We start from the raw sequence: 26,842 nt of genomic DNA on the forward strand, positions 1-26,842 counted from the left end.
GAGATAGAGTCACGAGGAGCCAATTGACTATTAACACGAATAGAGGCATGAAATTTAGATTTAAGTGGAGCCAAGCGGGAGGTTGGAAGTCCAAAAAGTGCAGAAGAGCAGTAAAAAAAGTTGTGCAAAGATTAGGGCAGACACCAATAACTTTGTGGTTTTGAAAGTCATAAACAAACAGGCTTTCTGGATGATATAGAAATGAACGTGACAGGAGTGAGCAGTGAGTGAGATGTGGTGAGTGAAAGAAAGATCTGAATCAAGACAAAGACCAAGGTTACGCACAACTGATGAGATAGGTAGCTGAGCCCGAGGAAATGAAATAACAGAAGGTAAAGAAGCCAGAGAAATCGGGTTAGAGGGGAAGACAATAGCCTCGGTTTCAGCAGTTGAGAACAAGAAAGTGATCAGACATCCATGCTGGCCATCCCTCTTGGATGTTGGGGTGTGAGGAAATGTTTTCTTTGGCTACCTGATTCTGCATTGTATACATGACTGTTTCTGATGGTACCAATATTGCTCTTATCCAGAAAAGATCAGAGATCTTGGCATGCCGGCACACCAGCCCTCACATGGCCGTCAGACAGGCATGCGGGGGAAGGATGGCCCACCGCACCACCATCAGAGTCTTACTCCACATACCAGGGCATGAGCACCCGCTTCATAGCAACGTGGCTCATGCACGTCCTCCATGGGGAGGCAGGCATGTGGGCAGAGTCTGTCGTACCAGAGCCCCACCCGTGACTGCACAGTGCCTTGCATTATGCTGCCTCTCCACAGGCCTGCGTGCGAGGAATAACTCCTGCTAGCACCAGGCAGGAATCTCACCGATGCTCACACACCTCCTCAACAAACAAACCCTGCCAGGGCAGGATTCGGACAGGCCTATACATATGTGAATTAGCCCTTCCCCCAACCAGGACTGTTCACTTGCGGTGCTAAATTGAGCCATGGTGTGTCTTGTCCAGCTAAGGGGTAGTCTACTATATTCTACCGCCATGTTATGCTATTCTGCTTGCAATGTTATGAACATTTCCATTCGCAATATGTACATTACCAGATTTCTTACCATTTTACAATGCCTTACTTAATGCCTTACTCAGTGCCATGTATAATGTAGTGTGGACTATAGTCCTCTGGGAACCCAGAGCCATGCACGCCCACAGTGCTAAGAAGCCATATGAGTGGCAGATGAGCGCTCTGGCAATAGGAATTTGTGTTCTTGCCATAGTCATCCTGCTATTTACAGGTGTAATGGTACTCCAATTATTGACATCCAAAGGATGAAGGGCTGAAGCAGCATTTCAAGAGGGATTCATACCTGTGAAGTGCAGGATTCCCCTATGTCAGAGATGAGCACTTAACTAGTGTGCTATCCACCCAGGCATGTAACATGGCATTACAATAAGTGGTAATGTAATGATAAGCTGTGATTTTGATTCCCGGTTCCCTTCAGACTAGTGTGTCCTCTTGGGCCGCTTATTGTCTTCTGACTCGGTGGCTGCCGGGGTATTTCTAGACACTCGGTGACAGCATCATCAGGGTCTGGCATTTCCTAGAAGTCCATGTTGTGGTGGATGAGTTTCCTCCTGTGCCCTTTTACCCAGCTGGGACTTCACCAGGAGGAAATTCCTCGCCATGAGGTCACTGCTACTATTGTAAAGGGATGGTTTCCTGCGCTATTCTTGTTAGTGCTTTGAGACTTTGGGCTTTTGGCCAGACACAGTGGGATGTGCGTCTCCATTGTTCCAAGTCTCGCCTCTTGAAATTAGCAGCAACACTGGTGCTTGTAATAGGTCATGGTAGGATCCTGTGTACTTGTTTACCCTTCGATGCATGGTACCGCAATATGTATAGTGCTTCTTGGTTTAGGCTTCCCAAGGCATCACAAATGTGTGACATCACTCAGCCTGCAAGGTGGAAGGGCCACAAACATGCTTGTCTCTTATACTATAAAGGCATTGCACTGTGGGATATGAAGTGAACTGGAGAAGTAGGTTAATGCATCTACTGCATGGACTTGTGTATAAACTGGCAAAGGAAATTCAATATACCATTATCCCACCATTCTGAGGCTGAATTGAGTACTGTGGACCACTAGAGGTGTCTTGCTTGACTTAATTGATAGAGCGTATAGCATTCCATACAATAGGTGCAAGAAGCAAACGGATATGGATGTGGCTGTCCACAGGATGGTATAGTTACAGATCAGAGTGCTATACTGACAAAGGGCAGTCTAGGAGCAGAGGGAGAATGGTATAGGTGCCCGTAAAACGTGGTTTATATGCTGAGAAAGGCACAATTGGGTACCATATGAACAGATAAAGGCTTATATAGGTGCTATGGATTTAATATTTTTACTCACAATTTGTTAATTTATTGACTTTGTTTATCCTTTGGTCTCATTATCCTTTGTTCTTTTTGTTAAGGTTTGTTTATAAACCATATACAATAAAAAAGAGGTGCTACTATAAGGCATTGTGGGTGCAGATGTAAGATGGTATGAGTACATATAATGTTGGTATAGACACTGATAAGAAGCGGTTTAGGCAGACCCCCAGGATATTGTGGCTTCAAAGGTTCGCTGCAAGAGAAAGGAAATATTATGGCGCAAATCTTTACATTCTGGAGTATTTATTCTTAATTACTTTTTTAAAACTCATTTCGATGTTTGTTCATGAGGTCGTATACCACACTTAAGATTTTTTTGAAAATGTAAAACATTAACATTTTAAAGAGTCATTAAGTGACAGTCGACGTCCGAAAAATACAGACGTGCAAAGAACATTAGCGAGTCGACTCAGTCATAAACAGAAAAACCAATCATCGCCCTAAATTATGATATGATATAATATTTTATTTCTATCGCGCTCGTACACAAGTGTTTCAGAGCGAGACAAGGCAAGGGAGGGGGAACAAGAGAAACAAAACAACGATCTTGCTAGGCCAAGTGACATTGGGAACGTGCAAGTGCGTGGGAAAGGTAAATGGGAAAAGTGCATGGAAGGGGGAGAATTGGGAAGTGCAGCACAAGGGAAATACAGATAAATAATAAAATAAATAAATAATAAAAGGCAACAAACAGTAGTAGTCCAGCCAGCAAGTGGCAAGTGCTGGGTATAAGGCACCAGACAGGGTATGTCTGATAAGTGCAGGAAAAAGGGTGCTGTATGGGTACAGATACAGACCCCAGTGCAAGGGATTGCCCAGAGACAGTGCGGGTGGGTGGCAGGATGAGCAGGTACCTGGGCCCTGAGGGCAGAGGGTAGGCCAGGTGCATGGTGCCTAGACAAGAGAAGATCAGCAGGGGTGAGGAGGGTCAAAGAAAGAAGCAAAGAGGAAGGCCTTGAGGTGCTTCCGGAACCAGAGATGGTTCTCCTCAAGTTTCAGAGTGGCAGGGAGGCTGTTCCAGAGAGAGGCCCCAGCCGAAGACAGAGATCTACCCCCAGCTCGCTTCTTTGAAAAACAATTGACCCTGAGGGAGTTAGAGGGATAATAGTGAAGAGCTTGAGAGGAAGGTATTTACGGAGGGATAGCTGAAGTTATTTTGTACCCAGGCCCCAGAAAGCCTTGTGGACAATGCAGAGGGTTTTGAATTTAATCCTTGCGTCCACTTGGAGCCAGTGGAGAGATTTCAGGGCTGGAGAGATACGATCCGAGGGCTTGAGGCCAAGGACAAGTCTTGCAGCCCTGTTCTGGATGAGTTGTAAAGGGCAGAGAGTAGAGGCAGGTCGATTTAGAAAGAGGCTGTTACAATAGTCCAACCTAGAGAGAACAAGGGCTCGGGAGACAGTGAGCTTCTGGGGGAAAAAGAGAAAAGGCAAAGTACCTCTGAGGAGGTGCAATAGAAAGTTTGACTTTTTAGAGACATCAGAGATGTGGGCGGAGAAGGAAAGCATGGAATCAAAGATGACCCTGATGTTCTTAGCCTTGCAGGTGGGGGTAGGAGGCCGACCAGAGAGTGAGGGGAAAGGAGGGTGAAGGTGTGCCGATGAGGAGGATCTCCGTCTTGCTGGCATTCAGGCAGAGATCATTGGCGGCACACCAACCCTGAATGGCAGTTAGGTAATCAGAGATGAGAGAAGGAGAGGAGGTCGCCGAGGGAAGCCTGAAAATGAGTTGAATGTCAGCAGCATAGCACTGGAAATTGGAGCAGAAACAGTGGGCGAGAGTTGCCAGGTATTGGTTGAACAACCAGGGCGAGGCGTTAGACCCATGGGGAACACCACTGGTCGAAAAAAGAGATGGATGAAAGGAAGGACCCAAGTTGGAACTGGGATGGTTGATTGGAGAGGAAAGAGGTCCGCCAGGCCATAGCCTGATCCGTGATACCCAGTTTATCACGGACACGGTTGAGCAGGATGGTATGGCGGACCGTGTCGAAAGCAGAGGCGAGATTGAGAAGGATGAGGACAGCGGGGATATTAGAGTCAAAGTTGGAGAGCAGATCTTCACAAAAGTTCAAGAGAGCAGTTTCTGTGCTTCTGGCAGCTGTAAAGCCAGACTGATGGCCGTGGAGACAGCCAACAGAGTCAGAATGAAGGTTAAGCTGAGAGATGGCCAGCTTTTCCAGGAGTTTGCCCAGAAAAGGAGTGATGGAAATTGCTTTGCATAACCAAAAGCCAGCACTTTTATCCCTCCGCCATCAGTGACTTCTCAATTTCCCCTACCTCACACAGATATTCAGGAAGTGCCACCCAATTTTCCAACTCAGTCAGCTGCAGAAGGCCACCTAATGCCTTCCATCTGTTCCAATTTCCTCGTTTTACCTGCCTTTGTCTCAAATATCTTCGGCAAATGTTGAGAAAAAGGGAACAGCCCCAAATCACATGCAAAATTGAGTCAATCGGACGGTCAGCACCGTCACATATCCTCAGTTACACAGGGTTGCCATCCATTCTTGCCATATGTTTCCATGTGAGAGTTCTACCCAATTAGAAATAATGGCACAAGCACCTTTCCTTTAGGCACGTTTTCTTGTATCTCACAAAAATGTGTAAATTACGTAACATACAACAACATTTATAATCTTCATTCCCCAAAGTTTCCATTCCTACCTGGAAATTATTGGTCTCGAGAGGGAACAAGAACCGAACAACCACATTGTTCAAACGTTGCTGTCAACATGCAGCTGGCCGCCATTTTAGCTCCCTTTCGCCATACCAGACAACACCCATTGATAAATTGCTTAATAATCTCCAGTTCTATACGCCATAATGAAATCTTCAATATATCAGAACACACTGGAGTAGGCTATGGAGGAGCCAACACTGTTTCTCAAGCACCGCATTCTCACTTTACCAGGGGACACAACCCAGTTACTCTCCATTGAAATAGAAATAGGAAGCCTCTAAACTTGCAGACTTCCACTGCTGATGTCCCGATTGTGCCTCCATATTGGAAACAAGCTTTACAGAGGGTGTGGCTGCATTTAAATACTGTGTGGGGCTTGGGAACATTGGTGCTGTGGTCATCAATATAAAAAATCAACAATTGTTTGCCTTTTAGAATTATTACAATGTGTGGCAGATGGGCAAAATACAAAATGGTCCATTTTGGTGCCATTACAGAAAATGTACGTCTCATTTAAAAATGGCAGATTTTATGTTTGGAAGCTCACAATTGCTAGAAGCTGGGTGGTCTGTATAATTACAGATAAGGGGCATTGTTGGTGTGGATAAAGAGCGCACCATGTACCAATAATGGGGGAGGAGGGGTTAAAGTACGGGGAAAATAGCCAGAGGCTTATTAGGGTTCGATAAAAGATAAGTCATAATGTGAACTAGGAAAGACAGTGAAGATGGACTAAGTAAAATGGAATGTCAAACCAAGTAGGTAATGAAATGAAGAACAGACACAAAAGGGAAGCAAGACTATACAGTACGACCCACATACAGAGACCTGCTGATCACAGATAAACACAGAGTTTGCAATAGCAGTTCCAGAGATGAAAACCGCAGTACACAAAAAATGTTGTTGGGATTGAAGATTTGTAAGTGGCAAGAAGGAGGAGCATACAGGATTTTCTCTTGCTAAGTTAGGCAAGATTTGTACTGGAAAGCACAAATGCATGCAACAGAAGCAAAGAGACTGGAAGAAGGGGCGACCGAAACATCATAGAACTGATGGTGGGTCAACTGGGCACTTGGAAAACAAAATGTCTGTGTTAGAAGGGTTTGGAGAAAGGAAATCAAATTCCACCTCAAAAGAAACTGTAATCACTGTATGTAGAATCAGACAATGAAGAAAAGGTTTGAAATATGTTGGTATCATTCCCCAAAATAAAGTGACTGAATCCCAAAGGAATCAATAACGGAGCATGAAACACACTAGAGCACTCCATCCACAAATGGTCCATTAGAGCTCTTAAGAAATGCTGGTGCAATGCCCACAAACCAGAAGGCCTTCCATCCCTCAAGTCCTTACGTTCTAAATAGTGGTTCAGTTATCCGAAGCCAAGACTACTTATCGTACCACCAGCATTACGGCAGCCTCTTAAAGGAGCAAAGCCTGTTTCACAGCAGTGAAACACTTCTTGAACCTTCCACGTGACACAGAGTTTCCAGAATCCTGGGAGAAGTGTGAATTTATCAATAGATTCTTAATCCTTTTATGAACCAGATCAATACCATCTTGCCTACCCTACGGGTGGATCTTATGGCGACCAGAAAGGTGGTTTTCCAAGATAGATGTTTGGTAGACACTTCGTACATAGGCTCAAAGGTCAGTTTCATGAGTCTGGTCAGGACCACGTTGAGTCCCAGACTGGGGCTGGTTTTTTTGACTGGCAAGAAGGAACGAAACATGCCTTTCATGAATTCCTTCACTGATCTGGGATACCAGATGAAAGGAGTCACAGGTAAGTGTACTTTAATAGAGGAGTGAGCTAAACCGGCCTGTGCTAGAGACAGCAAGTATGGCAGAAGGTCACCAGGAGATTTGCAGCCACTGAGCATCCAGGAACTCTTGCAGAGGACGCATGTGCAGCCTGCAGTGATTCAGCAGGGGGACACATGAGGCCATCATTCCCAATAGGGACTTGATACTGTAGATGGAAACTGACATTGAAGTTGTGATTTGGTGTACCTTGCGCAGGAAGGCTACTACCCGTTCTTCTGATGGGGTCACTGTGCAGGAGAAAGTGTTGAGTTTCTCACCCAGGTATAACACTTGCTGAGCTGGAATGAGGCAAGACTGTGGAGAGTTGATTGAGAGACAGAGGGATTACAGACAGAGAATGGTTAACGATGTGCTGTGCTTCAGGTAGGCCCTGGATGGGTCAGGGATGCTTTGAGGATTGGCCCCTGGTTTGTAAGGAGCCATGCCTGTGTTGGTTATCTCTGTAGGATTGGATTTTTCCCCTATATGGGTCGGTCGTGGAGTAGGAACGGGTCTTGTAGGATGCAGATTGATATGTGAGACGGTTGTCCCGTGAGGTCCTGCTGAAACAGGATTTTACAATTTGCCAATAAATCCTTTTGTTGGAGAAGTTGGGTCTCGAAAGGGATTTTATGTATCAGAGATGTGGTGCATGATGGCCGTATATTATCATTCGAGGAGTCGCAGAGGACGTTTCATTTGGTAGGGAGAGAACGGAATAGATTCGTGAAATTGAAAGCTCTATTGAGTGAAAGGTTGGCAATGCTGTCAGGTTCCTTGGAAGTGGTATCGGCGGGTGGTCAGATTCTTATGTCATCGCCGCAAATGGTATGCACTTATACCAGCTTGATGCCGATATGTTCTAAGGATGTTGATGCTGCCAGGAAAGCATTGGAGAGGTGGAAACAGGAGTTGGGCTGTGATATTACGGAAAAGGAGTGGGAATTTATGTGGAATGTAGGTTATAGGTGTAGGTTGGATCTCAGGTTGAGATTGATTCATTTGAAAGTGTTAGGGCATCTGTATTGGACTCCATTGCGTATGTATAAGTTGGGATTGATTGCTGATGACTTGTGTTGGGGGTGTGGGAAGGAGAAGGGAACGTTGATCCATATGTTATGGTATTGTCCTCGGGTGTTAGAATTTTGGGTGGAGATATTAGATAGGCTGGAGGCAATCTTGTCCGTACGTTTTCCCAGGATGCCTATGCAGGTGTTGCTGTTGTCGAGTAGGGGGCGTTGTGCGGTTGCTCGTCAATATGGACAATTGGTTGATAAAGCACTTGTGGTTGCAGTGAAACAAATACTGATGGTATGGAAGACGAGGAAGAAGCCCAGAGTGGAGAATTGGATTAATGATTTGTTGGTATTGTCAAACTTTGAGCGGGTGATGTTTGTCAGACAAGGAAAGGAAAATAAGTATCAAGATCTTTGGAAACCATTTACAGATCTATATGGTGAATGTGTATCTGAGGATTAGTTGTTTCGATTGGATCCGACTATCGGATTTATTTATGTGTATCAGTTGAGGATTCCCCCCTGTTTTATTTTTGTTCTGTTTTATGTAGTCTGTGTGTGGTCTTTATGTCTTTGTAATGTTCTATGTTGCGTTATTTATTATTATATATATATATTTTTTTAATTAAATTATTTTAGATTAGGTATCTTATTTTGCGAATAATACAAAATGTGTCTTGCATTATCAGAAATGTTTCAATTTGTATCCATGCTTTGGACTTTGTTTTTGCTTCTGTACCTATGAAACACTGAGTGTTATGTTTAATACTCTGTTTGACCTTTTGGTGATGTATATTTTGTTTATTGAAAATCTTGAAAATAAATTAATTTTAAAAAAAATAATTAAAAAACCCGATTTTCCAGTCTGAAAGAACTGACATTTCTGCTGTAAGATGCCTCGAGAGCGGGCAGCATCAGTTTCTGTTTTAATGGCTGAAGGGTTTCATATTCTTTCTTGCCAAATAGATGTATGCCATTGAATGGCATATCCACCACCTTCAATTGTGCTTCTTGGCAGAAGTTTGTTGCTTTCAGCCAGTCCTGTCACCACAACACAGCACCATTCCCTAGTTAGTGAAAACCGGCATCAGCGATGTCGACGTAGATGGCGTGGTTCGTCTCAGCTTCGCCCTTGTGGAAAATTGCCAGTGCCTCTTGCCTTCCGGGAGAAATTCAAGAATAGGTCCTAGCTTCAACCACAGTTCACGGTAATATCTGGTGAGGATGGCCATGGCGTTCGCCACCTTCATGGTCTAGCGGCTGTGGTGATGACACTTTTTCCAAAAACATCTAGATGTTTACCCTCCTTATCAGGTGGGAGTGAGCATGATGAGTATGGGTTGGAGGACCGCTTGTGGGCTGCTGCAGAAATTACAGAATCTGGGGTGGGTTGTGTCCGCAAGCAAGCAGGCAGGCGCTGAGTTGGGAACCCTGTACTTTTTGTCAGATCTGTCCTTTTTGGGGGATGTAGTGTCCACGGATGGGACATAGTAATGGGACCTTCCTCCCAAATGTCATCCAAGAGTGGAATAGATAGGATGAACTTCCTGTGCCGTCCCCTTCTTTGATAAAGGTGACTGTCCTTTTTCTGGTCCTCTTGTGAAAGTTCAAACATATCTGCTCCCCTAACCATTAGGGCATGGAAGGACCCAATCTCGTCTTGGGGGGGACCATCTGCTGGGATGATATCATATTCCTCTGTGTCGGTTGTATGGATGGAATCTTAATCATCCTGAGGTTCATGCTCAGAATCAGATTGTTTCCGTTAATTGTAATGGCGTTAGTAGCCGCTGATCTTCCCTAGAAGGGCGAGGGGGGATAGCAAGTAAACTAGGCCATGCAAGCTTGTGCCTGGGTTCCAGTGGTAGCAGTGGTGCTGGTAAACGTTGATGCAGGGTAGACTCCAGGGTATTCTGAGTGACTAGAATGTCTAGAGAGACGTCTCTAGAAGGTGGTGTGGGTGGTACCCGGGCAAGTGGGAAAGCACCCTGTCAGGTGCTGGTCTCTCCGGAAGCCTCACCCCCTGTGGAACCCTAGGCAGGGGCATGTCAGGAGGAGGGCTAGAAGGCGAGAATTCCCCTTTCACTTCATCCTCTGAGGATACTGGTAGAGAATCCACCATTAGAAATTAAGTTAGAGTATCAAGCTGAATCACCGCAATAGGGGATTGAACCTTCTTGGGGCCAACTCCCACAGCCAGGGGGTGGGTTGGACGTGGAAGAGCTGCCAACGCAGAGAGTTCTGTAATACGTAATCGCGGTGGTGGAATCGGCATAGCTCTCGAAACTGCTAGGATGTCGATACTGTCGATGGAGGAATCTTTGTGATCGTTGGCAGTGGAGATTTCCTCCATGGGTAGTAGACGTCGACTAGGGTGTCTTGATAGTTGTAGTTGACGAAGTCTTCGTGGTCGTCAATGGAGCAAGTATTTTTTGATGGAGTTGATACTCCTTTATCTCTGGAAGAGGAAGAAGCAGAAGGTCTTCCACCCATAGATGTCATGGGTGGTCTCTGAGATTTTCTGGAAGACCTTGATGGCATCTTTGTCATGTCCATGGATGGGTCTTTGTGTGTCTTTTTCCTGCTCCTGGCAACTCCTCGTGCAATCTTGACCTCTTACTAGAGTTGGCTCGCTGGGTAGACCTACTCTGCCTAAGCAAGGCATGACTCCGTACTGAAGCAGAGTCAGAGGGCCCCCCGGCATCATCGAGCCATGCGACCAACCTACAGTGCCGATCTCTGAGGGTCTTGTTTGAGAAGGATTGACAAATGTGACAATCCTTGATCATATGGTGCGAGTGGAGGCAGTAGAAGGCAATTACTGTGGAGGACCTCCACAAAGATGTTCTGGAGGCCACATCGCGCGCAGGCCTTGAAGAGGCTTTTCTTCTTAGTTTCAGTCATATGAGTAGGCCCAAAACGAAGAGTCACGACGGAGAACGGGATTCCATAGGCAAAGGCGCCGTCAGGGGGCGTGATACCCTTCCCGCAAACAAGGATCTTGGTCCGTCGTCAAAGTAAGGTAGTTTGTTGTCGAAAGTATATAATATTATAACGATTTATTAGATATATAGTGAGAGAGATTTTTGAGGACTCCCAACATGAACATGAAGCCATGGTCGGACTGGGGCATAACATTGTCTCGGGCACCAATGAAAAAGTGTCTCTCAGTTACAAAAGGAAATTAATTTTTTACAAACTTTTTGAATAGTACCCAAGGGGACGTTTTTTATAAATTCGAAGAATATGTATTCAGCAACAATGGGCAAAACTACTAGCCGCATAGTGAAGTAACTCATAAAACTGGCCCACATTGGGCAAAAAAGTGGCCTAATTTGCCCCAAAAAACTGGCCCACACTAGCATTTTGCATTTTTTGGTTTGGGCTTTGCCCTATTGCCCTAAAGGTCAGTTCAAGCCTGCATGCAGTAATGCATCTGTTGATGTGCGCCAGGAGTGGAGCTAATTGAGCCTTTCCAATTGGTTGTGGGCAGTATGACGCAAAAGTGACTAAACTAGAGCACAAAAGTGACTGAAATTCAGTTTAAGTTTAAACTGCTCTATGTTGCAGAGGATTCCCAGCCTAACTACAATGAATATTCACAGCATGTGAATCTATGAAAGATTTAATGCTGGAGAACTGGATGACAAGTGACTACTTAAAGCTCAACCACATCAAGACAAAATATGTACTCCTGTGCCACCTCTCCAAGCAGGAACCCACTCAAAGGTGGCTGGATAAAATGTCCTTGGATGGGTTAAACCCTCACCTCACTGGCTCAGCAAAATCGTTATTGGTTTTAGCCCTCTATCCTTTTAACAACATATGGCAAAAAAGGCTCACACAGCTTGGAACCAGATCACTCTACTCCGCAGGATGAAGCCCTTGCTCCTGCCTTAAGACTTCCGAATGGTGGTGCAGGTCCTAGTGATCTCGGGTATGCATTGGGTTTACATCCTCCTCGCAGGCTCCTGGCTGCTCTTGGCTCCCCTCAATTCAGCCTACCACACTTTGGCTCAGCTAATCACTGGCTCTAGGAAACGTGAGCACATCACCCCCACCAAATTACACTGGCACCCATTCTGGGTAGGATCTTGTTCAAAACTGCATGCCTCGTCTAGAATACAACTCTGCCACCTTGCAACCAAACTAAAAACATCAATCATCGGGTGAAACACAGTCTTCTCGCAGTAAGACCATCACCAAAATGGAAACTAGACTGGCTTGCAGGGGGAACACAAGAAAACTGCTTGCTATGCTCCAGTCCTCTGGAATTCCAGTGCCGGTGGCAATCCGGACTGCTTCAAGTGTCCTTCAATTTAAGAAAGGTCGGAAGACCCGACTCTTCCAGCAACACCTTGGTGTAATCTAGATTGTGGCTATCTTCTGCACACTGCCATCTGTATATTACACTGTGATAATTATTATTAATGTTTACTTGATGACTTGTTAAATTCTCGCTACCAAGGTTTTGCTCTATGATCTGTACAATGCTCCATTGCTCCTGAAATATATTTATGGTATGAAAATGTATAATCAAATAAGAAGAATGAAATAGATGAACAGCATAGAGCCAACACATTTGATGGACCAAGTATAGGATCCTAAGTAAGAGAGGAATGCATGGGAGGTTCCTAAAACTCTCATTCGAACTGAAAAAGGGTGAGATGAAATATGAATTAAAAATAGAAAAGGGCCATACCAGAAATACCAAGAGATGAGAGGGGAGAGAAGAGTAGCGTGGACAACGGTGCCGAAATGTATCAAAATGGATGTGCTAGAACTAAATAGAGGATGGTTTTAGAATCACAAGTGTGGACTCCGAGACACACAGAAGAGGAGGTCCTATGGCATGCTATTCACCGAATCATAAATGACGATGGCAAGGGATCTGTCTGTGAATGAACATTTTTTAGATAGCTACTGTAAAGGCTCAACATACCACAGTTCCATGGAAAACTGAGGTGGGACTCGACCTCTGGAGGAACACTGCAGTATGAACACAGACAATACACACAGGCAATCCCAGACTGTGTTCTCCGCCCCCGTAATTCACATCTCTTTACACCTTTTCAGTTTGTTGGTCTCAGCGCAATACGTGGAAAGTTCCATAACCTCACTAATAAGTGCTTCGGTCTTTCCCAATTAACATAATGGCTGGCTCTGTGCATTCAGGTTAGTGTTAGACACTCAAGGTCAGTTTTAGATCTACATGACATACCAAACACAGCTGTCTATAGCAAATACAATTAAATCTAAATATTAAATCTAAATATTCTTCTAACAGCAGTCACATGAAGCAACTTTATCAGTGTACTATAACTTTTTTTTTTGCAGTCAAGGCATATCTTTAAAAATAAAATTCTGGTGCAGAAGATTACAAATATGTGAGTAAATAAACTGTTAATTGCAAAGCTGCCTTTCTCCATTCAGCCTGCAGGTACGCAATTCAAAATTGATATTTTAAGTAGCTGCATTGGACCTAGCACTAATATTGAAGCCCAGTCCTTCCCATAAAATACCCTTTACCATTGCATTAGATTAACCTACATATACATTTCTCATCAACATTCATGATTCATATATTTGAATTGTTCCATGACAACGGACCAAGGGAACTGGGGAGAGTGTGGAATTGACCCACGAAGACTGCCGTGTGTAATCAGGAAACAGAATGACAACAGACAGTCCATAGTGGCCGGGCAGGATACAGGTGGGGTGTGTGGTACTGTCAGGATATGGCAGAGTGGAGTCAGGACAAAAGATGTTCTGGAGAACTAAGGGGACATCTTCTGAAGAGCCTACATAGTGGGTAAAGAGGAATACTTGGGTTATTCCTGATTCACAATTTAATGTGTTGACCCTGAATCAGAGATTGCCCCAGGATAGCACTTAACAGCCCTGCCGATGTAAAGTGGATACTCCGCTGTGGCAGGATCTGCAGGGGTGGTCCATACAACATCAGAAACCAGTGTTTAGGAGAAAAGTCTCAGATAAAAATGAGATGTGTTTGTAGAGGAACTACTAAACTGGAGTGGGGAGAATGCCAACCTATGTAGCGTGAGCACATGAGGAATATCCGCCCACGAAGCACTGGGGGCAATGGTGACCAGAGAGCGGGGGCTGGCAGACGGTGAGTAAATCCAGAGAGTGCATGGACCATCAGCAAAGGTGAAAGAGGAGCAGGCAGCCTGGCGGGAACCAAAGCATAGGAAACGCGCAGAACAGAGCAGGAACAAGAAGGAGCCAATTGAAGCCCATGCTTGCACAGAAGCCGAGCAGTGTTTTGCAAAGGCACAGCTTGCTGTATTATTGGCCTTTTGAAGGAATTTGCAGCACCTCGGGCAAGTGCTAAATGACCTTCATAATCAATCAACTAGCAGCACCTCGGGCAAGTGCTAGATTACCTTCATAATCAATCAACTAGCAGCACCTTGGGCAAGTGCTAGATGACCTTCATAATCAATCAACTAGCAGCACCTCAGAGAAGTGCTAGCTGATCTTCATAATAAATCAACTAGCAGCACCTCGGGCAAGTGCTAGATTACCTTCATAATCCATCAACTAGCAGCACCTCAGGCAAGTGCTACATGGCCTTCATAATCTATCAACGAGCAGATGAAAGGGAGCAAAAGGTGACGGAGAGATTAAGCCTTGGGCCTTGCACCGGGGCACAAACACAGAGCCTCAGATCGTGTCAGACCCTACGTCTTCAAATGAGCGAATAATTAGACAAAAAAGAGGAATCTAAAATAAATAATATTGTTTCGGTACTGGCATGACAATAGCTGATTTGACACTACGGGGGAAATCTCAGAGCAGACCGCTGTTTTTAAAAAGGACCTGGAAATAGACTAGAATTAAACTAGGAAGCTTCATGAAAGTGCAGATTGTTGCCAGGGTTAGCCAACATGTCACAATTTATATTGTTTTGCGGTATAACTCTCATAAAGTTTGCAATATAAGGGGTAAATCGACCCTCTTTTTTGTTTTGGGGGCCTCAGTCATGAGGGGGTATAACACAATTGAGAAAAGGGACTAAGGCTACCCCACCTTGCGGACACTGGCCGTGAAAGGATCCAGCACACTAATTACAGATCACTACCGGTGGTCTGTATACTAGAGAGCACCCAGGCTACTCGTGGCATATATACACATTTTATTCATATCATGAATTTTCAAAAACAAACAGTTTAGCCTAACAAAACATAGCTAAAATTCACATGACCTTTTTCTTATCCTTGAGGGCTTACAAATTGACTTCATACCGACATTTGTACATTCAGTTACTTTATAATGTGAGTTAGTACATATTGGTGACTGAGAATGTGGTCAGAGTGACCTAACATCTATCTCGTCGACACTAATTGGTGTTTCTGGCACAGAATGGGTTGCTGGTGTTCTGGTGCCGTCTTCAGGACAGTTCTAGTGGGCTTGGTGTCACCGCTTATTCACTGATGTGGGCCATCTAAAGGTAAAAAACGAGTAATTAAAAACAAGGGGTGTCTCTACAGGGACTGGAGGTGCCTGATAGGGTGCTGGGTTGTATCCTACCTGAGCCAGCAGTTTGCAGTGTCCCAGGTATGGCAAAGCCGCAAAAGGCCTCTTGCTGCGAGCGCCTTCTGTGCGCTTGGTATAATTCGGCACTAATAGAGAAACAAGGAGATATAAGCCTGCGTCAATACCAGCGACCGCATATATTATGGTAATTTGTCACATTGTACGCCTCGTCGAGTTCAGCAACATAAAGACGAGAGGTTCGAGTGCGATCCATTAAGGGCATAGTGCAATACTTGTCTTCAGTATGCACATGCTCCAGGCAGAGACACAAACTCCAAGTTGTAGGAAAGAGACACTGCTCTTTCGCACAGGCGCCCCTGAGCCCAGGGCGCGCATTCACGCGCCAAGCTAGCTTTAACAAGCCTACAAGCTGGCGCGTAGCTACAGACACTGCCATCCCTACGGCGATCTGTAGCTACGCGCAGCAATGAGGTAAGCTAGAGACAAACGCTGTAGCCCACCCTGCACAGCTCGCCGCTCCTTTCCCACTATCAGAGAGCATGCTAGCTATCACACTCTCCCACAATAGACACGATACTCTTTTGACACCCAGAGGTCCCGGGTCACCACCGTCCAGCACGGCCCCCCCCTCACTTATAGAGAGCACGGAGCCTTGATTCTTCCCCCATCACAAGGCAAGATGAGATTTTGAGATGAGCAGATTTTGTCTCACTTGACCACTCACACTGAGTGCACTGAATAATACAGTAGAAAATATTGCACCTGCCCAACAGCATGTGAGGGCTGAGTATCACTACAGTTAGCAAGTGTGGTAGTGACAGGACACATTGTGCCCCTGCCAGCCCATTAGTTAATCAGTACCTTGTTTAGAGTTAGTTAACTCAACATCTAATTAGACAATTACAATCTTCTCCACAGTTATTTAACTAGAGCCCGGATCTAACTAAGTCAAGATCGAATTATACCAAGCGCAGAGAAGGCGCTCGCAGCAAGAGCCCTTTTGCGAATTCGCCATACCTGGGACACTGCAAACTGCTGGCTCAGGTAGGATACAACCCAGCACCCTATCAGGCACATTCAGTCCCTGTAGAGACACCCCTTGTTTTTAATTACTCGTTTTTTACTTTTAGATGGCCCACATCAGTGAATAAGCGGTGACACCAAGCCCTCTAGAACTGTCCTGAAGATGGCACCAGAACACCAGCAACCCATTCTGTGCCAGAAACACCAATTAGTGTCGACGAAATAAGATGATAGGTCACTCTGACCACATTCTCAGTCACCAATATGTACTAACTCACATTACAAAGTAACTGAATGTACAAATGTCGGTATGAAGTCAATTTGTAAGACCTCAAGGATAAGAAAAAGGTTATGTGAATTTTAGCTATGTTTTGTTAGGCTAAACTGTTTGTTTTTGAAAGTTCATGATATAAATAAAATGTGTATATATGCCACGAGCAGCCTGGGTGCTCTCTAGTATACAGACCACCAGTAGTGATCTGTAATTAGTGTGCTGGATCCTTTCACGGCCAGTGTCCGCAAAGTGGGGTAGCCTTAGTCCCTTTTCTCAATTCTGTAACTCTCATAAAGGCCAGGCACCATAGTCAGTGGTGGGCGATCATAAAAGCTGCAGGTCAAAACCTCTGGAGGGAGACATGTTGGCTACCTGGTCTATAGCAAAGAATCTCTAGGTCACACACCCAAAAGAAAGCAAGAACCGATACAAGTTCTAGTCCTGCCAGTGTCCACGGCTTTGGAAAAGTCTAACCCTAAAAGATCCAGGAAATAACCGAAACTGGAAACCCCTGGTTCAAAACGTTTACTAACAAGTAATGACTTTGACCAAAGTCTCAAGGATGGGCCTCAACTGAAATAAACCTGTGATTTCAATCAAAGCACTGATGCTAAAAGTAGCACCGAGAATGCCACCACCCCAATCCCTCTTTGTACCTCGCACCTCTGCCATTCTCCCATACCCCTCCACTCCAAGAAGTAAGTTGTTTTGTATATATTGACACTATGCACATTTCAACAACAAAAAATAAGAAAGTAAATGGGGTGGGGTAGATTGATGTGTAGAAAGCCCTGGGCGATTCGTTTTAAAGCACTTACACAGCCCGAATGGGGTGGGGTAGTTTGATGTGGAGAAAGCCCTGGGCGATACATTTTAGAGCACTCACGCGGGCCTCAAGAGCTGTTTGTATTTTAGTTATGTATTTGTTTTTTTGTGTTAGTTTCGTATTTATAATGCTGTTAAATACCCAGAGGTTTCGAAGCGCGACCCGAGGATCGAACCTGTGCTGCTTCGTGTCATCTTGCTTCCAAGCAAAGCAAGTTGCCGAGCTATCCTCCGGATATCTGATGAGGGAGATCACAGTCACAGCGTAGAGACTGCTATCTGCCATATTGGACCCAAGTTCCCTTTGCTGGATGGCTAGACTCCTTTGCAGCTTGTAGCTACTTACGTCCAAGATCATACACTTAGCAGTTAGCACACTGAACACTACCACTTACAGTAAGCGCTATATGATCCCGACCGCCTACAGGGGAATGGAAGGAGATGGCTAGCGGGAGGAAAGGGGGCAGCAGTAGCACGGTTTGGATACTGAAGTCTTGATGAGTGCAGCGCTCAATAACTTGCTTTCTGCATGCCGTGACATTCGCAGGTTGTTCCTGGCGATGACGCTTAGCGTATTTGTGTCCAAAGGGGAGACCTAGGCGTTAGCATCCTGCGAGAGTCACTACCAACGATGTTTGCTGGGCGATCATGGGATTCAGGCATTGGGGGGATTTGTGTGGCCTGTGTGGTAGAAGTGGTGCAGAGTTATGCTGGAGGTGGCGTGAGCAGGGGAGGGGTACTAGCATGGCCTCAGCTCGTGCGTAGTGTAAGGTAGAAAGAGGAGGGCGGAGCAGATAACTGGCAGAGTGGCCCTGCTAGAGCCCTGGCTTAGTATGTTTACCAGGCAGAGGGTCCTGGCGGTCCATTGGTGATACTAGGGGTGATAGCAGAAGGTGATATTTTGGGCATATTCTGGGCCTGTGCTTGAGGAAAGGTCTTGGGATCCATTGAGTCTCAAATCTAGCCCTTATGAAGCACTGAGCACTGATATACTTAAACACTTGTAAGAGGAACAACACATGCAGATGCCAGTGTTGTTCTCCTGAAGGAGGGATTGTCTCTTCATAGTGCGCAATGTGTATTATACGCACTGTGTGTCCCCTGGCAGCCTCCCTATGAATGTGGTCCTCTGTTGCTGCCTGCGGCATAGAACTGGCAGCGCAGGCGGTGGCAGGGCCTTTTCATACACTAAAAAAAGAAGCCGCAAGAAGTCATTTCATTATTAATGTAACTGACAAGAATCTATAGCGCTATTCACGACTCGAGGGCAGCGGGGCCCTGTATAGTCAAGTTGAAATAGAGCAACTTCCCTCGGTTCTCTATCTACAGAGATGTGTAGGGCTGCATAGTTCTGAGCTGAAGAATTAAACATCCCAAGTTGAAAACATGAACAGAAAATTGCACCAGAGTAGTGATGAAAATACTGAAAACAAGATATAAAATATGCTGTGCGCAGTCGCTGGGAAACACTGGTCACTAATACATAAGAAATCCTAAACACAATTCCAAATCACGCATTTTCACTGACAAGTGATATCGATGGTTGGCATGTTTCGGCCTAAGCTTGGTGTTGGTCTGCATCAGGCTTACGGTATCAAACACTCTTTTATGGCAAATGCTATTGGTTATGTTCTGATTTTTCCCCCATGTCATATTTAATTTACTTATCCGTCCAGCCTTGACTGTTCTCTCCTGTTCTTTATTCTCTAGAAAATCGTAAGTATTGGTGAACACAGTTAGCAAGACACATCTATGACACCATATATCAATTATATAGAAAGAATTGCATGGAAGTTGCTGGTGTGCCACCATCCTTCCATAAGTACATATTGTGCATACTGGTAAAGGAAGACCTGACCACATTACCTTTATTGAACCATGAAATAGTAATTGCCCTAGGACCATGCTGTGTGCCTTTTTTAGCGCACATGGTAAATATCTGTGGTGTATGTCTGCCGTTGCATTTCTGTATACGATATAATCCTCACCTATATGTGATAACAAGTGCATTTGTGTCCACAGACTAACGAAACTCTCTGTGGTGTGCACATATGCTTGATTTTCTCTCACAAAGAATGATGTGTTTTCTCTTTTCAGACACAGGCTCCTGTTGAAGCCCAGAATCTGATCCACATCCGTTCCTGGAGTCCGACACCAGCAGAGCAACATGTACGAGAAGAGACGGTATGACAGTCCCCCCACATATAGTCCACCGAGTGGCTACGTGCAGTCTGTGAGCTACATTCCCCCCGGCGACCCTTACAACGTCCACTCACCAGGGCCGGGGTCCTACTACGTAGACGACGTACCCCAGGAGTTTTACAAGTGGAAGTCGCCACCTGGCATCGTCCGGATACTGCAGGGTGTTGTGGTGCTGCTCTGCATAGCAATCTTTGCCTGTGTGGCATCCACTCTGGCCTGGGAGTACAACAATGGGATGATGGGAATGGGCATGGGGTCCATGGGCGGCTACTATGGTGGCGGCGGGTACTATGGTGGGGGTGGGGGCTACTATGGCAGCTCCATGGGGGGGATGGGCGGTTACGGCTACAGTGGCATGACCAACCCTCAAGCAGCCAGCGGATTCATGATGGCCATGGCAGTCTTGTGCTTCGTGGGCATGCTGGCCCTCTTCGTCATGAGCGTCACCAAGTCCAACGGGTCCCGGTCAAGGAAGTTCTACCTGATTGTGATCATCATCAGCGCCATCTTCGCCTTCCTGGAAGCAATCGCTTCCATTGTGTACATCGTAGGGGTGAATCCCCGAGCCCAGAGCACCGGCAGTCTCTACTACAGCCAAATGATGATGATGTGCAACCAGATCTACTCATCCGTGGGCGGAGTCGGGATGATGAACCAGTACCTGTACCACTACTGCGTAGTGGATCCACAGGAGGTAATCCGCATCTTTATTTTACATTTATGTTGGTGCAAACCAGGGTAGTTAAGGGGTCTGGTACATGCCTATGACTTTTGTCAACTAGCCATATACAATTAGACATTTATACATGTTTAGGCATCAATCTGTCTAAACTGCTCTCTGCACTAATGAAGGGTTTACATTCAAAGAGTGGAACTGTAAAGTGAAAATTAGTGTAATGTAATGTATTGTAATGTGACATGGCATTTGTATAGCGCCTATTCCCATTGGTATGGCCTCAAAGTGCTGTGGGTGAACACCCTCAAGGGACGGAAGTCTGTGGTATGGGAGGATTGTCAGAGGAGTTTACAATGCGGGTGTTCATTTAGCCAGTCCCAAGATTGGTAGGGTGGCCATGTCCCTGCAACGACCCATGTCGAGCTGGCTTGTGGATGGGTGTTGTGTGGTAGTCGGGAGTGTATGCGAGTACAGACGACTGATTATGTATCCAGCTAGAGCTAATTTCTTTCGGGGGACTTAGCTGCATTCCAGTGGCAGAAGTGTTGTGCAATGTGTCATTAGGTAGCATATGATTGTAGATGCATGCGGGTAGGTGGCTGTGCCTGTGGCTATTTTCTAATTGACGTGGAGTGTGGTACGTACCCTTGAATCCTGGTTGGTTTCTTGTTTCTTTGGCGCCGGTCATGTCCAGCGGACTGCTGGGGTAATTTCTTCTCCATCGTTTAGTACATTCTTTGAATGACTCATTATTGCCCCAACCCATATGGTGGAGGGCTGAGAAAGCCAGATGGGCGGAATGGGTTCACCTGGGTGCAGCGGTGAAAAGCCAGGTCTTCCGCAGGGGCAGGTGATCCTCTGAGCGGTGGATGCTAAGGGGAATCGTGGTCCATATTGTGGGTGCTAGGACGGAAAAGGAGGTTCTGACCATTCTGGTCGATTTGAAGTGGGGATGACGAGGGGGAGTGTGGTGCCTGATCTCAGGTTTCTGGTGGGTTTGTAAAGCGTGAGCTTGTGTAAGAGAGAAAGAGGGCTATGAGAGGATGCTCCCACACACAGAATGTGGGACAGCACCGGCAACAGCATTGTAAGATGCAGATACACACTCGCGCACACTGAACTCCCCCCCCCTCTCCCACGCTGCCCCCACAGTGGGCAACCGTGTGTAAGTTTCCCTTACAAACACAGTGCAAGTGCAGCTTCTGCAGCACCGGTGCAAGCTTCGCTCTAACACACATGTACAGTGCAGGCATTAGCAGTAGAAGGGTTGCTTAGATGCACAGGACAGGCAGAAATCCGATATATAAGGTGTCCTTGAAAATAGAGAATGCACAGCATGCATAAGTCAGATACAACACAGGCAGGAGCAGTGCACACTTCCTCTATACAGAGTAAAGGTACGGCACAGCCAAGAGGTACAGCATCAGCAGTGGGGGGGGGGTGGGGGGGTTAAGTCCCAGACCAAACAAGTGCAGTACGGGCAACATTACAGAGTAAGCTTCTGCACCATGCACAACATGTACTGCAAAGACAGAAGCATTGCAAACTTCCCCCATCATTCAAAAGAAGCACAGCGCAGGCAGCAGACGTGTGCTCATTTCCCACACACATACAGGTACACCACAGACCTCCATATAGAAAGACCCCGCCTCACCCCTTAAACACACACACAAACTCACACAACAGGTGCTGTGTGGGGAACAACATTGCACGCTTTCCTCTCACACAATGAGCATGCACAGTACAGGCAAGAGCAGTGCAGGCTTCCCTTTACATTCAGACAGAACATGTAGGGAAATAGTCGGCAGCAGTGCATGCTCCCACCACACAGTACATCACAGTACATCACTGACAGCAACAGCATGCATAATTGCCTTACACACGAGAAATCATTACTACAACATCCCTCTCGCTCCCAAGCACACACAAGAAGCACTGCATGGGCAACATCAAGTTAGGCTTCCCTCATTGACAGAGCAGGCGCGCTACGTAAGGTATCGGCAAAAGCTAGCAGGATTAGAGCCTTTCCCTCAAACACAGACAAGTACAGCACTCAGGCAGCAGCATGCACATTCCCGTCACATACAGAATGTGTGCAGAATCTGCAGTGGAAACCTCCCTTGCACTCCAAACACTCCAAATAGGCACACCACAGGCACCGGCAATGCATGCTTTGAATTCTCGCCAAAAAAGGTGCAACACGGCCAGCAGCAGTGCAAGCATCCCCCAGATGTGTGCTGTCACTCTCAAGGCAACTACAAAGAGTCAAACGTGGGCCTGTGTTCGTGCTTTGTGTGTGTGTGTGTGTGTGTGTGTGAGAGAGAGAGAGAGAGAGAGAGAGAGAGAGAGTATGTGGTGATCAGTGTGTGTGTGTGTGTGTGTGTGTGTGTGTGTGTGTGTGTGTGTGTGTGTGTGTGTGTGTGTGTGTGTGTGAGAGAGAGAGAGAGAGATAGAGAGTATGTGGTGATCAGTGTGTGTGTGTGGTGTGTGTGTGAGAGAGAGAGATAGAGAGAGAGTATGTGGTGATCAGTGTGTGTGTGTGTGTGTGGTGTGTGTGTGAGAGAGAGATAGAGAGTATGTGGTGATCAGTGTGTGCGTGTGTGTGGTGTGTGTGTGTGTGTGAGAGAGAGAGAGAGAGAGAGAGAGAGATAGAGAGTATGTGGTGATCAGTGTGTGTGTGTGGTGTGTGTGTGAGAGAGAGAGATAGAGAGAGAGTATGTGGTGATCAGTGTGTGTGTGTGTGTGTGTGGTGTGTGTCTGAGAGAGAGAGATAGAGAGAGAGTATGTGGTGATCAGTGTGTGCGTGTGTGTGTGGTGTGTGTGTGTGTGTGAGAGAGAGAGAGAGAGAGATAGAGAGTATGTGGTGATCAGTGTGTGCGTGTGTGTGTGTGGTGTGTGTGTGTGTGAGAGAGAGAGAGAGATAGAGAGTATGTGGTGATCAGTGTGTGTGTGTGAGAGAGAGAGAGATAGAGAGTATGTGGTGATCAGTGTGTGTGTGTGAGAGAGAGAGAGAGAGAGAGAGAGAGAGAGAGAGTGAGGGAGAGAGAGAGAGAGGGACTGTGGTGATCAGTGTGTGTGTGTGTGTGTGTGTGTGGTGTGCGTGTGTGTGTGTCAGAGAGATAGAGAGAGAGTATGTGGTGATCAGTGTGTGCGTGTGTGTGTGTGTGTGTGGTGTATGTGTGTGTGAGAGAGATAGAGAGTATGTGGTGATCAGTGTGTGCGTGTGTGTGTGGTGTGTGTGTGTGTGTGTGAGAGAGAGAGAGAGAGAGAGAGAGTATGTGGTGATCAGTGTGTGCGTGTGTGTGTGTGTGGTGTATGTGTGTGTGAGAGAGATAGAGAGTATGTGGTGATCAGTGTGTGTGTGTGTGAGAGAGGGAGGGAGGGAGTGAGGGAGAGAGAGATAGAGAGTATGTGGTGATCAGTGTGTGTGTGAGAGAGAGAGGGAGTGAGGGAGAGAGAGAGAGAGAGGGAATATGGTGATCAGTGTGTGTGTGTGTGTGTGTGTGTGTGTGTGGGGGGGGGGATTGGGGATCGCAGAGGTTGATGGGAAATGATCATTATCTGAAATGCTGAACTTGAAAAAGGGGCCTTCACGTTATGCACACCAACCCTCTGGACGCCGTCCCACACATCTGCTCCAGAGATAAAAAAAAAAGTGGAAAGGTTAACAAAATAAACTGCAATTGTTAATCCGCGTCGAACTTGTAGGAATCAAAGCCTGCCAGGCCACAGCGCGGGCGTGGTTGTGAGAATAGTCCTATCAAAGGAAAAGCTTGGATTTCCAATTGTAGGGTTCAGCTTTTTTTGCGGGAGAGGCAGCAGGGTGCTCTGGGAAATCACTATTGAAAATACAGAGTAAGTTGTGAAGGCAAAATAATGTCGCAAACGTGATTTGTGTATGGCTGAAAGAAAGGTTGCTTCCTGTTTGATTGTAGCTCGTTTGTAAGAGCAATGACACATTGCATGACAGGCTGTTGCCAGGGTGCTGAAACCACGCGGCTGCAGGAGTGGGGTTGTAAAGTCATTAAGCACTGATTCTGGTGGGAATGCAAATCACCAGCGTGACAGTGCAAAAGACGAGGAATTCAGAGCTTGCATTGTACGTGACTCTCATGCATTGCAGAGGTAGCGGGCAGCAAGAGGAGGCAGCTTTTGCTGCCAGGAGCCTGATGGCCCATGCGACGGTATTGGCATTGTCAGTAGTAGCAGGTGAATATTTTTCATGGAGGGTCTTTAACATCATCCACATAGCATAATCACAACCGAGTGCAGTGAGGGAGCCCTACATAAGGGAAGGAGATTCGGTGGTTGCGGGTTCTCACCGAGAGAACCTTTTTTAATAATGAGTTGAAAAGGAGCATTTTGCAGCACAATATTTGAGAAAAATGTGGTAAAAATCCACTCAGTTCTCTAGGGTAACACATGAAAACATCCATTAAATGCCATGTCACCAACAGTACACAGGAGTATTACACAACATTTTCACTTTAACTGTGTCCACAACACCTGCAAGCATTGCATTGAAAGTCACTTTCACGCTGCTGCCCCGTGACATATGCCAGCCTTTCCACTGTAAATATCTATGCAAGTACGGTCACTACAAATCATTTTCATGAAACCACAGCCACAATATATCTATGCCAGTAATCGTCACTGTAAAATCCCTTGTATGATGCTGTAGCCAAAATCTATATATGACAGAAATGGTCACTGTAAATCACGTGTTCGAAGCTGCAGCTACTATTAATCTATGCCAGTTTGGTCACTGTAAAATCCCTTGTATGATGCTGTAGCCAAAATCTATATATGACAGAAACCGTCACTTTAAATCACGTGTTTGAAGCGGCAGCTACTATTAACCTATGCCAGTTTGGTCACTGTAAAATCCTGTGTATGATGCTGTAGCCAAAATCTATATATGACAGAAACGGTCACTGTAAATCACGTGTTTGAAGCTGCAGCTACTATTAATCTATGCCAGTTTGGTCACTGTAATTTACAGTAAACATATTGGTATGAATAGATTGCAGCCGCAGCTTCATGAAAGTGATTTGCAGTGACAATTACTGGCATAGATAGATTGTGTCAACCGCTTAGACAACTCCTCCAAAACCCAGCCTCCAAATCAGGATTGGTTTAAGGGTCTGAAGCAACATATGGCAATTCCCACTTGTAATCGAAACTTTTTTGCAAAAAAAAAGTTGTTTATCACAACTTCATAATTTTACTAGGAACTGCCTTAATACACATATGTTCTGATTCAGCTAATCATGGAGAACTAGATAATCTGATCACCAAGTCTGTACCATGTCGCACGGCCATGTGGCAGCTTTCGGCCATTTTCATAAAAAGCACAACAGTTATGAATGTGTACGTTATTAAGCATATCCCTAATTTCATATTCAACTCGCTCACCAACTCTCACATTTGGAACATGGTCAGAACAGCCAGAGACCTAGTTTAACTGGCTATTACAGTTCCTTGAGTCGCAGGTAGATTAATTTTTATATCCCCAAAATCGCCTGCAAATTACTTAAAAATGTGTACATAAATGAAATCCATCTGCTTATGATGGCTGAGAAAAATGCCTAAATGATAATAGTCCTTTTAAATTAATTGTGAATCTTCTTGTCGGACAAATGGCCCTCCTCTGGCCTTCCGGCCATTTGTTTTCACTGGATCAGCATGAGTTTTTGCTCTTTGAAGTTGCTTCCCCCATATCACACCTATTAGTCGTGTGCCAGCCAAGAGGAACTTTTCTGGCAGTCGATGCTTTCAGAGCCCGCAGGCCTGGAGAACACTGAAATTTCAACACCTTTAGCAGGACACTTTATTGTGGTTGGTCATAAATGGGAGATGTGACATCCAGGCTGGGGGTGGGAGATTTCCTTGTGAGGTTTTGCCCACAGCCAGCAAAAGGGTCTACCTTGGGCTGACATTTTTCCATGAAGTCAAGATCTTTGATTCCTCTTCTTTTGTAAATTAAAATGCTGCTTTTCCTTTGGTAATGACAGGTATTGCTGCTTTCCACATGGCTCTTTAATTTTACTTGAAAAACAAAAACAAATGCCAAGCCATTTTTGTTTCAATGTTTTAAGTCCTGCTGTACATGTGAAAGAGACTTCTGTTCATGGCCTTTAAAAGCACCCCACACTGGAGAAGGACAAATGCCAGGGTCTAGTTCTGTAGTCAGGGGCGTGAGGGCAGGGACCATCCGCAGTAGCTGGCAGGGACTCACTCCCACTGTGCGAACACGCCAGCACGTTATTAAACTTGCCCTCGGGCTGCACAGCACCTCATATGCAAAACAGGTGTTTAGTGAAAAACAGGCTGCAAAATGCACGTTATTCAACATTTAAGTATGCACTTTGCATTTGTCTGAAGCACCCCCTTCCAGCCAATCAGTATTCCCTGCAATTGTCACTC

The 26,842-nt window shown here is 45.7% G+C and overlaps 1 protein-coding gene across 1 annotated transcript in view; it reads left to right on the forward strand.

Moving 5' to 3' along the window:
• The window catches only part of LOC138570157 (occludin-like), a 349,343-nt gene that overhangs the window by 14,534 nt on the left and 307,967 nt on the right, over nt 1-26,842 (forward strand). Inside the window, exon 2 of the mRNA XM_069648824.1 lies at nt 19,636-20,434. Within this exon, the coding sequence (XP_069504925.1) occupies nt 19,706-20,434 (729 nt within the window). The 5' untranslated portion in view covers nt 19,636-19,705. The remainder of the gene's footprint in view (nt 1-19,635; nt 20,435-26,842) is intronic.

The sequence above is a fragment of the Ambystoma mexicanum genome, chromosome 1p, assembly GCF_040938575.1.
Source record: "Ambystoma mexicanum isolate Mex_15411 chromosome 1p, UKY_AmexF1_1, whole genome shotgun sequence".
NCBI lineage: Eukaryota > Metazoa > Chordata > Amphibia > Caudata > Ambystomatidae > Ambystoma > Ambystoma mexicanum.